The 13,450-nt window shown below is 45.8% G+C and overlaps 1 protein-coding gene across 1 annotated transcript in view; it reads right to left on the bottom strand.

Moving 5' to 3' along the window:
* The window catches only part of C1_1H19orf67 (chromosome 1_1 C19orf67 homolog), an 88,900-nt gene that overhangs the window by 44,132 nt on the left and 31,318 nt on the right, over positions 1-13,450 (bottom strand). The window contains exon 4 of the mRNA XM_078650006.1: positions 11,795-11,971. Within this exon, the coding sequence (XP_078506132.1) occupies positions 11,795-11,971 (177 nt within the window). The remainder of the gene's footprint in view (positions 1-11,794; positions 11,972-13,450) is intronic.

The following is a 13,450-nucleotide window of genomic DNA, read 5'->3' as shown; positions in this document are numbered from 1 at the left end:
ACCAAGTTTCGGATTACATTACCATGCATGATATATCACTGTTCATTGCACCTGGGTCACTAGTCCCTTAGTTTCTGTCCCGTTCTCCCTCTTCCTCCTCGTCGGAGTTTGTGACGTCGTCCTCAGGTAATGGGTCGCATATTTCCCCTCTATATACATTCCAAGAAGACCATTTCTTGTTCCATTTGCGAGGGCAAGCCCTAGTGACATACACCGCCCGTTCTCTCAACATTAGGAGGTCCATGTTTCTACTCCACAGTGCTAAGGTGGGTAATGCTCCATCAGGATTCAAGCAAGCCGGGCCGACGAGGCTGAAATGCCAGAAACCGGTCCCCGGTAGCTTGTCTCTTTTCTGGTGAAGAATTGGCTTGGTAGTTTGGTCTGCCCTGTTCCCATGATGCACTGGGCCAGGGACAGACTAATTTGCATATAGCCAGGTTCTGAGCTGGGATGGGGCAGTGAGCTAAATAACGGTGATGGATCAAGCCCTGATCTTTGGACTGGGTAAGAGTGGTATGCTTAATTCAGACACTCTGTTCATCACCACCCCCTTTTCTGAATCATTTTGTCCACCATAAGCGTGGAAGAGTATACTCAGACATGAGTCCCTTGCTCACTGCTCCATCGGGATTCAAGCAAGCCGGGCCGACGAGGCTGAAATGCCAGAAACCGGTCCCCGGTAGCTTGTCTCCTTTCTGGTGAAGAATTGGCTTGGTAGTTTGGTCTGCCCTGTTCCCATGATGCACTGGGCCAGGGACAGACTAATTTGCATATAGCCAGGTTCTGAGCTGGGATGGGGCAGTGAGCTAAATAACGGTGATGGATCAAGCCCTGATCTTTGGACTGGGTAAGAGTGGTCTGCTTAATTCAGACACTCTGTTAATCACCACCCCCTTTTCTGAATCATTCCATTCCGTATCATCCATGTCACCCTGTTCCTCCACCCACCTCTCCCGTAATTTCAGTGTAGGGTCCAATAGGTTATTTATCAGTTTACGGTAGGTAAGCGAGGTTGCACTATGCTGCATGTAGTCAGTGAGTAATCTATCTTCTAACGGTGAGGATTCTGGGACGTCGGTGCCTGTCGGTATTGCCTGTAATAATGCATGCCTGATTTGCACGTACCTGTAAGTTTCATTCGTCCCTAGGTCATATTGCTGTTGGAGCAGGGTGAATGGGATTACGGTCCCCTTATCCCATAAGTCTCCCACCGTGGATATTCCAATGTTATCCCATTGTGTAAACCCCTTGCTCTGTCTCAGGTGTCCCAGTGTCTTAGTGTCCCAGAGTGGGGTGAGCTTAGTGATCGTTCCCTTCCACCCCAATTTCGCCTGTGCCGCGTGCCATAACATGACCTTATGTCTCGTGGGTCCCACCAATTTTGTCGCCTGGCTTCTGTTATAGAGCACTGATAGCATGCTGTCTGTGCCTAACTGCGCCCTGTTGGTTCTGAAGGCCGGGTCATCCCGAGGTGTATGAATCCACTGGTTCACAACTTTGAGTTGCGCCGCCCAGTAGTACATCTGCAGGTTCGGCAGCGCAATCCCCCCCTCGTACCAACTTCTGTTTAGTTTGATTTGGGCAATGCGCGCCGGACGGTTACTCCACAACAGATTGGAAACCAGTGTTGTTACCTATTGAAAGTAGCGAGGTGAGACCGAGTATGGGGTGTTTTCCCGGGCGTACAGAAACCTTGGAAGAGCCATCATTTTGTAGTGTTTTGCTCTACCGAGGAGCGTTAGTGGCAAGGACGCCCAGTGCCTCACATAATTTCGCAGACGTTCCAGGGGAGGTTTCAGATTTTTATCAAAGAACTCCGCCAAGTTGTCGGTGATATGTATGCCAAGGTATCTGAAAGAGCCCAAGGCCAGCATCAGCGGGCAATCCGCAGCCAGCGAGGGTTCCGGCCCCCTCAGAACGTATATTACAGATTTTGACCAATTTAGAGTGTAGCCTGACGTTTTCCCGTGGGTATCACAGAGTGCGAGGAGTGCTGGAATGCTCCTATCCGGCTCCATTAAATACACCAACATATCATCGGCGTAGAGAGCTACACGATCCTCCCATCCCTCCTTCCAGCCAATCCCTTTTAGCCATGGTGTTGCTCTAATCAGTGTCGCCAATGGCTCCAAGACCAGGGCAAATAGTAAGGGTGATAGGGGACAGCCCTGACGGGTCCCCCGTGCCAACTGGATCGTGTGGGAGATGTGGCCGTTAGCTGTAATCTGGGCAACCGGATTGGCGTATAGGAGGCGTATCCAGGCCATGTACTTGGGACCAAATCCCATATGGGACAGACTGCGAATAGGTACCCCCACTCTACCATGTCGAACGCCATTCTAGCGTCCAAGGAAAGGATCACTGCCGGTTCAGATAATGACGAAGCTCGTGCCAGGACCCCATGCACACGCCGCAGATTGAGAGCAGTGCTCCTATTAGGCATAAAGCCCAATTGGTCTGGGTGTATCAACAGCGGGAGATGGGTCATTAGCCTATTTGCCAACAATTTGGCGAGAATTTTCGCTTCTGCATTGAGAAGGGAGATCGGGCGGTAAGATGAGCAGTCTACCGGTGGTTTACCGGGCTTTGGGATCGCTACTATCATAGCGGTACGCTGATCCAGCGGGAGTTCTGCGTTCACCAAGCTCTCCGTGTACATTGCCAGCAGTGGCGGACTAAGCGTATCCGACATGAGCTTGTACCATTCCACAGGGATCCCGTTTGGGCCCAGGGCTTTTCCAGATTGTATCGCATGTATCGCCAGTTGTATTTCATCGACCGTAAGATCTGCTTCAAGGTCTCGGACTGCTTCCGGTGGAAGTGTGCTGGTTATTATGTGGCTGAGGGAGTCTAATGCTTCACTTTCTGTGACTTTTCTCTCTGGGGTATAAACTGTTTGGAAGTGATCCGCTAGTGTGGTCACAATTTCCTCTGGGCGTGTCTGTAGTACACCCTCTCTTGTGTGCAACTGCTGTATGCCTCTGATACCTCCCCCTCTTGTCCAACCAGGCTAGCATTTTCCCGGCCTTGTCCCCCACATCGTAAACTCTATGGGCTGTAGCCTAGATATTGTCGGCTACCTGTAGTCTGAGATGTTCCTTATATTGCTGCTGGCGCACCTGTAGTGTGTGTGCAGATTCTGCCGTGGGATTCGCCATATGGGCCACGTTCGCCGTGTGTAATGATAGTTCCAACTCAGAAAGCTCCCGTTGGCGTGACTGCTTGTGCCCAGTGATGGAAGCCATTGCTTGTCCTCGAAGGACCGTCTTGTATGCTTCCCATAGAACCGAGGGAGAGGACACTGACTGTACGTTTTCATCAAAGTAGTATTTAGTTGCTTTTTTGAGATCTGTCTTAATTTTGGGGATCTTCAAATAATTAGGGTATATCCTTTTACGAGTCTTTCCCCTGCTGGAGAGAGTTAAGACCATCGGAGAATGGTCTGATATTCCCCTGGGAAGAATATCTATGGTATTTACGCCGTTCATTCCATTGCCAATGGTCAAGAAATAGTCTATACGGGATAGGCTGTTGTGTACTGGTGAGGCCCATCGCTTCCAGGAAACCCTGGAAACCGGAAGGACCCGCTGTGTGTGTGTCCGTATCGGGAACTTGTCTAATGATGGATCTATAACTGAGTTAAAGTCGCCCCCAATGATGGTATTTCCTGTTGGGAGATTCAATAGAAATTCTCCCAGTGCCAGCAGTGCAACCGTTTGAAGGGCTGGTGGTATGTAAACTGTTACTGCGTTTAGAAGCCGGCCCTCCCACTGTCCATGGACCGCCGCAAAACGTCCCTGGTCATCCACACTGTGTTGTATAACAATGAACGGTGAGGTCTTCTTCACCAGGATGCCTGTCCCCCTTGATCTCGAGGTAAACTCCGAGTGCGTAGCCATTCTGTAGCCTCGCCTATCTAGTGCTTGGCAGGCCCTCCCTGTGAGATGCGTCTCTTGTAATAAAACCAGCAGTGGGCCTTGACGCTTGAAAGCTTGCAGTACTAGCCCCCTCTTGATTTTGTCCCCAATCCTCTCACGTTCCACGTGAGTATCCGTAGGGGTGTAACCGCTGTTTGTTGCATTATGCCACTATGGGCAGTTGATTGTGAGTGTTGTGACATAGTGAGGTGCTTTGAATGTGCCCTTCCATTTCTCTTTCACCAGTGTGATATATCTGCTGGTCTGTTGAGTGGTGTGCCTGTACTTATCGTCGTGATTGGCCGCAAAGTGTGGAAACCAAACTATAATTATTGAACCCCCCCTCCCACCCACCTCCCTGCCTCCCTGCACCATGGACATAAAACCGCCCGCCTCCCCAACGTAGCAGAGTGCTCTTCCCAGTCCCAAATCATTGTACTTGCTTGCGGGGGTAAGGAGTCTCTTGGTGGCAGCGGTCCCATCTGCCCTCCTTAGCTTCTCCCGTTCTAGAGTTCAAGGGCAGCACGCCTGTTTTTATAAGATGACAGCTGCTATGTCCGCCAGAGTCGGTCCCTCAGTACTCCGGCCGCCGTTCGCCGTCTTTGGAACCCACCTCCGATGGTTTTTCCAGATTGCCCCGTCCCGACGTCTGTGTCTCTGTGAGGACTTTGTTCTGCTGGTTCCGTTGGCTTCTGTCGGTGCAGCGAGGCGCTCCCACCTGTCGCCAACCCTCTAAACAGTCCTGTGTGGCCTCTGGCGTGTAGCATCGAGTAGGGCAGTTCTTTTACTCTCAACGCTTTTTTGACCTCTGTGAAAGTTTTCCGACGACGGGCCACTCCCGCCGTGTAATCCAGGAAAAAGGCAAGTGTCGAGTTTTGAATCCTGATTGGCGGCGAAACTCTTGCTGCTTGGAGTATTGCATCCTTATCTCTGAAATTGAACAATCTGGCTAGTACCGGTCGCCGGCGGTACACTTTGGTGTACCGCCGGGCACCCTATGTGCTCTTTCTACGGAGAAAAAATGCGACAGTCCCTTGGGTTGCAACTTGGTCTTAATTAGTTCTTCGACATAGAGGTCCATCGCTCGTTTGCCCTCTGTCTCTGGCACTCCTAAAATTCGTATGTTGTTTCGTCTTGAGCGCCCTTCCTGATCATCCAGTTTCTCTTGAAGTTGTTTGTTCACGGCTTCCACACGCTCCATTGCCAGCTGCAGTTCTGAGGTGTCCACCACCAGGGACTTCATGACCACCTCCACTTGTGCAACCCGTTCCGTCATTTTGTGAAAGTCTGCTCGTAATAGGTTCACATCCGTGGACATCGATCCCACCGTCGTCTGGACATTGGACAGTGTTTTCATTATGTCCTCCAACGTTACTTTCTTGGACCCTTCTCCATCCAGGCTTTTCCCCGTGGGGGTGCGTCCCTCTGACTGCGGCTGACTGTTTTTATCATAGGCGTATTTATCTAGCTTGGCTTGTGTTGCATTGTTTCTCGGCCCCCTGCCCGCCATGGTGTTCGTCTTTACGGAGTCGTAGGGCGCAGGCAATTCCTCCCCAGCACTTGTATTGTTCTCGGCACTCCTTTCTTCGAGTCGCTGCGACTTTCACTGCGTAGGGGCGCCCTTCAATGAAGTGCTGTTACCTCCGTATATAGCACACTGCCGCTGTATTCCGGGTCCCCACCCCGCCACCTTCAGGGGTTGCTGCTATATGCTCGCCGCAGGGAGGCTCTCTCTTTTTATTGTCTCTGTCACCGGTTACGTTATGTCTATTGTGCCTGATTCAGCGTATATGCCACGTGGTTCACTGAGCCTCGTGCACTGTCTTGCTAAGAGCCCGCAATCCGGTGTAGTCCCTGAGCCCCTCTGTTGGTCTCTTCGAATTGCTGCATGAACCGGTGCCCCTCCCGGGCGCCTCGCACCCTCCTTGAGACCTGGCTGTGGAGTGCGGGCCCGAACAGCCCAGCACTATTAGCCAGATGGGTACTTCTTCCACTCTGTGGGCCCCCTGTACCACCGGGCCTCCTGGATGCTTCCAGTCAGCGGCCATGCTGCGTCCGCTTACCGGCTGTCTTCTGAGGGGGAGGGAGAGATCGATGTGCGTGGCGGTTGTCCCGTGACGAGGGATCAGTTGCTGTGCCACGCTCCGCTGGGAGGTCCGTGGGTCTAAGTCGCGACGGCTGGGCTCGATTTCCGCCTCTGCCGCCTCCCAATGTTCCAGCGTCCGCTGGATGCCTCGATTTCTTTCGGTGCAGTTTGCGCTTATACTGTGCCCCTGCTGTTATTCCGCTTCAGGTCGGGTCTCTTAGAAGATCTTCCTCGCCACTGGAGTCCGGCTGGCTTCCGGTCGATACCCCCGCCTTTCTTTCACTTCCGCTCGGGCTGACGGCCACCTGGGACCGGTGCTGCCGGACCGCGGGTAGGCCTCAATCAAATACTGTATGTTTTCTCTGGTTCCCAGCAGGGGATTTTCACCAGGGTTGCGCCGGACGGTGCCGCTCGGTCTCCGATCTCGGGATCTGCCTCCAGAGGCAAACTGGTGCCGGATTAATGTGCGGAGTTATGGGATGGGGCCGCTTCGCTTACAGAGCAGAGCTCCTCCGCAACACAGCCGCCATGTTTGGCTGCCAGCCACGCCGCCGTTTAGTATTCTTTTGATATTTATTAATGTTTACACTCATTACGCATAATGCTCATGTTTTTTCCTCTGCCTTCCTCACTCCTTCCAGTACTTCCTTACTGTGAGAATTGTTTCTCTTTTTAGATCCTAATGCATAAAAGCCTTCATTCACCAAGAAAGAAGCGATTTACCACTTGGATCGCGCAGCTAAAGGAGGAAGATGATGCAGTGCACAGGATACTTATAGTGCTTGTCTGAACATTTAATTACTTTGTGATGTTCTCAATGTTCTTTAAAGGGCTGCATGTATGGGCAGCAAATAAAAGTATATGCATAATCGTAGCCTCCGGTCTTGTAATGTAATCACGTAATGCCCTGGGATGATGACTAGAATATGCTAACAAGGTGTTCCTTTCTGTTGCTTTCCGATGCAGTGCATGTAGAATTCCCTCTCATGGGCTTTAATTATCAGATCCAAAAAATAAATCCCCTCTCTGCTGTATTGGAAGGTGAACTTCAAACCTTTACAGTTAGTATTTAACCATGTAACAAATGAGATGAGCACTCCCTTTCCAAATACAAAAAAGTCATAAATATACAGTTTTCAAGTTACTATGTTGTCATGAATTGGCTTATCAGACAACATTTAAAGTCTCTAAGTTATACATGAACAAAATGGCAAAATTGATAACAAACTGCTCCTATGGATGTTTCCCCTAATCTGCTGTTAAAATGTTGTTTTTCTTTAATGAGTGTTTATTGTTTTACTATGGGATTTAAACTTATTTTATTCTTTTAAGTCTATGCACTTGGCACTTTGCTGGCCATTGCCTGAATAAATTATATGACCAGATATTTACGGTTCTATATTGTACCAAGTCACATGGCACCTTTTTAGGACTAATGCATTTTTATGCCCGGAATTATAGTATTTTTTGTGACTATAGGTTTTATTTGTATTGCATATACCCTTCTGTGTGTAATGTAAAACAACATTTTATTGTGTTTTTATTTGATCTAAAACTAAGCAGACTATCTGTCCTTAAACATGTGGCACATTGAAGTATTGAAACAAAAATTTTACTTTGTGAGTCTATCTTGACCAAACAAGCTCGTGGCACTTTAACGCCTTGATCGCGGCGTGAATTCCGCCGCGCTGCTGAGGAATTAATGAGTGGGCGTGTTTTGGATGGCCCCCGGCCGTCCTCTGCACACGCCCACTGTGACATCGGACGGCCAGGGCGCATGCAGCGGGTTAAAGTCTGTAAGGTTCTTGCCAATAGCATTAATTTTTATGTGGCTCAATATTTTTGTAAAGAGAATTTAGGAATAATTGTGTGTTCTCTGTTTCATGTACTCAGCACTTTTATGGATTCTGTTTGGTTCTTTTTGGGTTGGGCTAAATTATCCTTTATGTTTAATTGAGGTATTTTATGTATTCAACTTTTCAAATAGTCTTTCTATGTGCATTGTGAAAAATCAGTTGCTGATGATTTGTATTAATCAGGATATATATATATATATATATATATATATATATATATATATATATATATATATATATATTCACTGAAAAAACCATAGGTTTTACACACGTTATAGTTAGGAAATAGCATTTACAAAACCTATGAAATTAACTGAAAAACCCATAGGTTTGACACCAGTTATAGTTAGCTGGAAATTTTACTCGCATAAAACCAATGAAATTCCCACGTTATAGTTAGTTGGACTCACTATAACTTGCGCGTGCAATGCACTGCTGCATACGTCACATATTACATCACTCATGACATGGTCAGTGACATCAGTCGAATTTAACAGCAAAGTTGTCCTGTGGCTGAGGTATATCGATGATATCTTTCTGATCTGGAATGGCACAGAAGAGTCAGTAAAAAGATTTGTGTGCCAACTAAATATCAATGAAATGAATCTTAAATTCTCTGAACACATACACAGATCGGAAATTGAATTTTTAGACACAAAAGTTGAAATTAGAGGGACAGTGATGATGACTAGTCTCTACAGAAAAACAACTGCTGGCAACAGTTTACTGAATGCAAGAAGTGCACATCCCAGAAATCTCATTAACAGCATCCCGTATGGGGAACTGCTCCGTGCCAAACAGAATTGTAGCACCAAGGAAGCGTTTGCGGATGAACAAGTAACAATGATCAAACGCTTCAAAGAACGTGGGTACAATAACAAAACCATACAAGGGGCCATAAAAAGAGTAGAAACCAAAGAGAGGAATGAACTGTTGGACACAAACAGAGTCAGTGACACTACATCCAATATTAGATTCATTACAACATTCTCAGGTCAAGCAACGGCAGTAAAGAAAATTTTGAATAGACACTGGCATGTGTTGCTAACTGATCAACATCTGAAATCGCATCTAAACAGTAACCCTCAAGTTACGTTTAGAAGGAGTAAATCCTTAAGAGATGAACTCAGTCCCAACTCCGTGACTAGTAACACCACACCCAAAGATATCCCAGGTTTTAGATGCTGTAGATCGTGCAAGGCCTGTAGAAACAGCATTAACTGTAGAGAGGTGGTGTTGCCTGGAACAGGGAGAGTGTTCTCTATACAGAAATCAGTAACATGCAACACTATGTACTGTGTCTATTTACTCATCTGTCCATGTGATAAATGGTATATAGGAAGTACTACCCTAAAAGCAAAAGAAAGGGTGCTGCAGCACCTTAGAGCCATTAGGAACCATAACATCCAATATCCAGTGGCCAGACATTTCTTTAAGTATCATTTCCAAGATGAAAGTCTGTTGAGAATGGTGGTACTTGACAAAGTTGATTTGGGAATACGTGGTGGTGACAGAACCACATGCCTTCGCAAAATGGAATCCAAATATATCATTGACTTCGAAACCACATTTCCTCAGGGTCTGAATAATCATGAGGAGCTTTCTGTTCATTTGGAAAAATAAGAATGTTGAAAATGTAACGCATTTATATATTGGATATAGTCAAACAACTGATAACAGAAGTAGCTGGACAGCTTAGTCGTCTTTTTTAAAACCTTTGTATATATGTTTTTTAATTTTTCAGAATCTATTTCTACAATTATGGACGCCTGGGACAATTACACACGGGAACGCCAGTTCAAAAATTGTGTATGATAAGGGAGAAACTTTTTTGTGACTTTAACAAAATCCAATAATGAGAAGGAATCACACGTATGAAACCAGCTGTAAAGAATAAGATATATGTCAATAATATGAAAAGATTTGATAAATCAAGTGGTTACATAATTTAATCAGAATGTGACACGTGCTTACGCCCACTTGGGCTTGATATGTTCAATGTTACTGTTCTTAACTATAGTGTGTTTCTGTAAGACAGATTTCGAATGCCCACTAGGGGGAGAATGTAGATTTATATTTTATTTTTATTTTTAAAAGAAGAACAGAAAAAATCACATTATGCTAACAAACATGAACTGAATGATACTGTTGGTTAAGACAATAACTATGACATTTCATTTAGTGTCACTGCTGAGATAGGGATGTGCCCATTTAAACAAAGTTTTTCACGCCCACTGGGGCAATTTTGTGCGCACGCTTTTCCATTTTGACTACTTGATAAATTTAAAGAACCATCCTTTATTGAAAAGAATATGAAATACATTTTGTGATTCAAGTACAATGTTTTACATGAATTTTGGCATCAATTATGCAGTCACAACCATGAATATCATAATTAGAAGAACGATGGTGATTCTAGTTCCAATATGTCCGTGTTATTTTCACTTATGGGTGTGCACTATTAAGTCCTATGTTTATGTTTAACAATTGAGAATGTAAAAGGACTATGGTTTGGAGTTCACAACAAACGTGAGCAAGCCGTGAGGTGAAACGCGTTGTTTGTTTTGCTGCCAAAATAAACCTTTGAGCACAGCAACTCCTGGTGTGTCGTTTACGTATTTCCCTGACGGGAGAAGTGTTGGTTAATTACATTGGGCTTCCGGGACCCTGAAAACGACCCACTCGTGAGCAGGTACTGGCTTTTACCGGGATTCCGAGTTACGATATATATATATATATATGTATATCACCATCAAACTGAAAAAAATTATTGTGAGGGTCAAATGTGGACGTGGACGTTTTTTAAGAGTTTGTCGAATGACCTCTATCCCATCACTTTGAGGGATATTCATATATAGGGATGCTATATCTAGTGTGCAGATAAGACACGTATTGCATTCAAAAGCAATATGTTCTATCTGGTTAATCAGGTGCATGCTATCTCCAACATAACATTCTGTGACAGTCCCTAATGAAAAAAATAAATGAACCACATCCAGGGATGACTGGTCTCCCTGGAAATGATGTTTGATTTTTATGCATATTGGTTAATATGTAAATTACCAGTGTTCCGGGGTTTTTTATATTCAGAAATAGGTGTTCATTTTAGCTAATGAAATCTGACTCATGTCCTCTTCTGTTTATGATGGGGATCTTAGTCTGAAGTTCTTTAGTGGGAGCAGTCGCCAGCCTCACGTGATGTTCATTATTAGAAAGGAACCTCATAATCTCATTTTTGTATTGGTCAGTGTCTTTTATGACTTTCCACCCCCTTTGTCCACTGGCTTAATAACCAGTGAGGTATTAGTTTTAAGTTCAGAAGGGGTATATGTTTTTCAGATAGGAGTATATTGTAGGTGATAAAGGCTCTTTGCTGATCAAGGTTGGAAATATCCCTAAGCACCAATTTCTCAAAAGTATGCATCTCTGGGGGCAAGGCGGCATTGGGTGGTGGGAAAGTGGATGGAGGACGAAAGCTGGTATATGCATTTGTCGGGGGTACATAGGTTATCCAAAAAACAGGCATGTAGCCTGATTTTATGAAAAAAATCTAAAGATGTCAGTTTGCAAATCCAAACAATAGTGACATACTGTGGGTACAAATGATGGATGTTTTATAGCACAATGTTTGACAAGCTGCCAGTGGATGTTTTAGGGAGTAAAGTACAACAACCTGCCTGTGAATGTTTCTGAGTGTGAAGTTTGGAAACCTGCTAGTGGATGTTTAAGAGCCTCTTTTCAGGGAGTGCCATCAGCAAAGAATCACACAATACCTCCTGACCTCAATGGACCCTATATTGAGTTCCTGTATGAATCAGCAACATTTTGAGATGTTTGTATAAAGTGTGACCTGAGATGAGGTCACTCACCAGGTTGCCAAGAAGGTTCACCTTCATAGTTGAGCTATCAGTGTTCAGTCACATCAGGATACTCACTATTCTGTGCGAGTCTCTCGGTTCTTCTCTTCCAAGGGTTCAACATTCCAGCGCATCTTCTTAAAGAGGTGGCGAGGGCTGCGCGCTGCTGTGTAAGGAACTGCCATACAATAACGGAATACGGAAACACGGCAAGTAAATCCCAAGGTGAACTTCCCACAAAAGAAGCAGGCCATACTGAGAAAGGAAGCAAGATACAGCATCAGACTGAGCATCATAAATGCTAAGTACAGGAAAAGCTATACATCAACTAGAGCACACTGTAGTACGAAAACAATATAACTCACCAAGGAGGAACACAGACAACAAACAACATGCAGACGTGTTCTACATTGAAGCACTACAGCAGAATTTGAATATACCATGCTGTAGTGGAATACACAGTACAGCATAACAGCCATTCAAAATACCAACATACTTCTTGTTTAGAACACAGCATTCTCAGCTGATGCAGGTGTGGTATACGGAAGAAAGGAGTTACTTATAACTTCAGTTCTCCAGTGTTGGTACCTTTCAAAGATTTGTATGCTTGTGTGATTCCCCGCCGACAGTTTGGGATTCCAAGGTAACATAAAACAGCAGGTAACAGTGTTAAAATGGCCACTGGTCCCATAAGGGGGTTTGTTTAGTACCACACCCATCTCATTTGAAACAACTCAAATATCAGCCAATGAGATGGAGTTGCTAAGATCTCTACTCCCCCTACAGGCCACCATAGTTCAGATTACACAGCACAAGTGTTCAAGACACATAAAATAAAAAATTGAGCCTCTTAACAGGGGAGGGGTGTGATGCTATGAAAGCTAGCAATGCTAAAGAACTACAGATAAGTTACTAATTCCTTCTGCAACATTTGGGGGCAGATTTACAATAACTGGGGCATCTCTGCCTATCAGCAGGGATGCGCCAGTTATTGTGCATCACGGCTCCGCCACCATAGATGCGCTGCATGTACAATGCGCCGCACTATGGGGCAAAAAATGGACAGATGCGTGACGCATCTGCTGCCGTAAAGGCGACGCATTGCTGGAGTTGCGACGCAGCTCCAGCAAGGCTCAGGGGTGCCCTATCCTTAAAATGCTGTGTCAATCCTTAAGCCTGCTTCAAGCAGGCACAGGGTTTTCACGCAGCATGGCCTTAAAAGTGGCTGAGTGAAATCTTGTAGATTTCACTCAGCCACTTTTAGGAGGAGTTCCTGTGCCGGAACGCCCCTCCCCGTGCCAGAACGCCCACATGTGGCGCAGGGCTTTACAACATGACGCATCTCCCAGATGCGTCACATTGTAAATACCACGCAGCATGGCGCTGGCTTTGCGCCGCCACTGCGTCACAAAAGTGACGCAACGGCAGAGTAAAAGAGGCACAAGGGGCTTGTAAATTTGCCCTTGAGTCACATGTTTGAATCAGAACAGCAAGCAACACATTCAATGTGGATAAAGCAACAAACGGCCCACTTTTACTGAACAGTTTACGTGGAACTGCTTGACCCATTGAAAAGTCGACTGCCGCATTAACATCTAGGAATTAGGGCTTTGTAAAAGTAAGCTGCTTTTCCGTGGGGCTGTGTGGCAAATTATTTTGTAATGGAACACCAGCGTGCAGCGCAGCTGTTGTTCCCATGTTTTGTGTGGAAGGCTCCCTCACTCTGCATTGAAG

The sequence above is a fragment of the Lissotriton helveticus genome, chromosome 1_1 (assembly GCF_964261635.1).
Source record: "Lissotriton helveticus chromosome 1_1, aLisHel1.1, whole genome shotgun sequence".
Taxonomy (NCBI): domain Eukaryota; kingdom Metazoa; phylum Chordata; class Amphibia; order Caudata; family Salamandridae; genus Lissotriton; species Lissotriton helveticus.
Note: the sequence above shows the minus strand (reverse complement) of the source record. Positions and strands in the feature narration are given on the sequence as shown.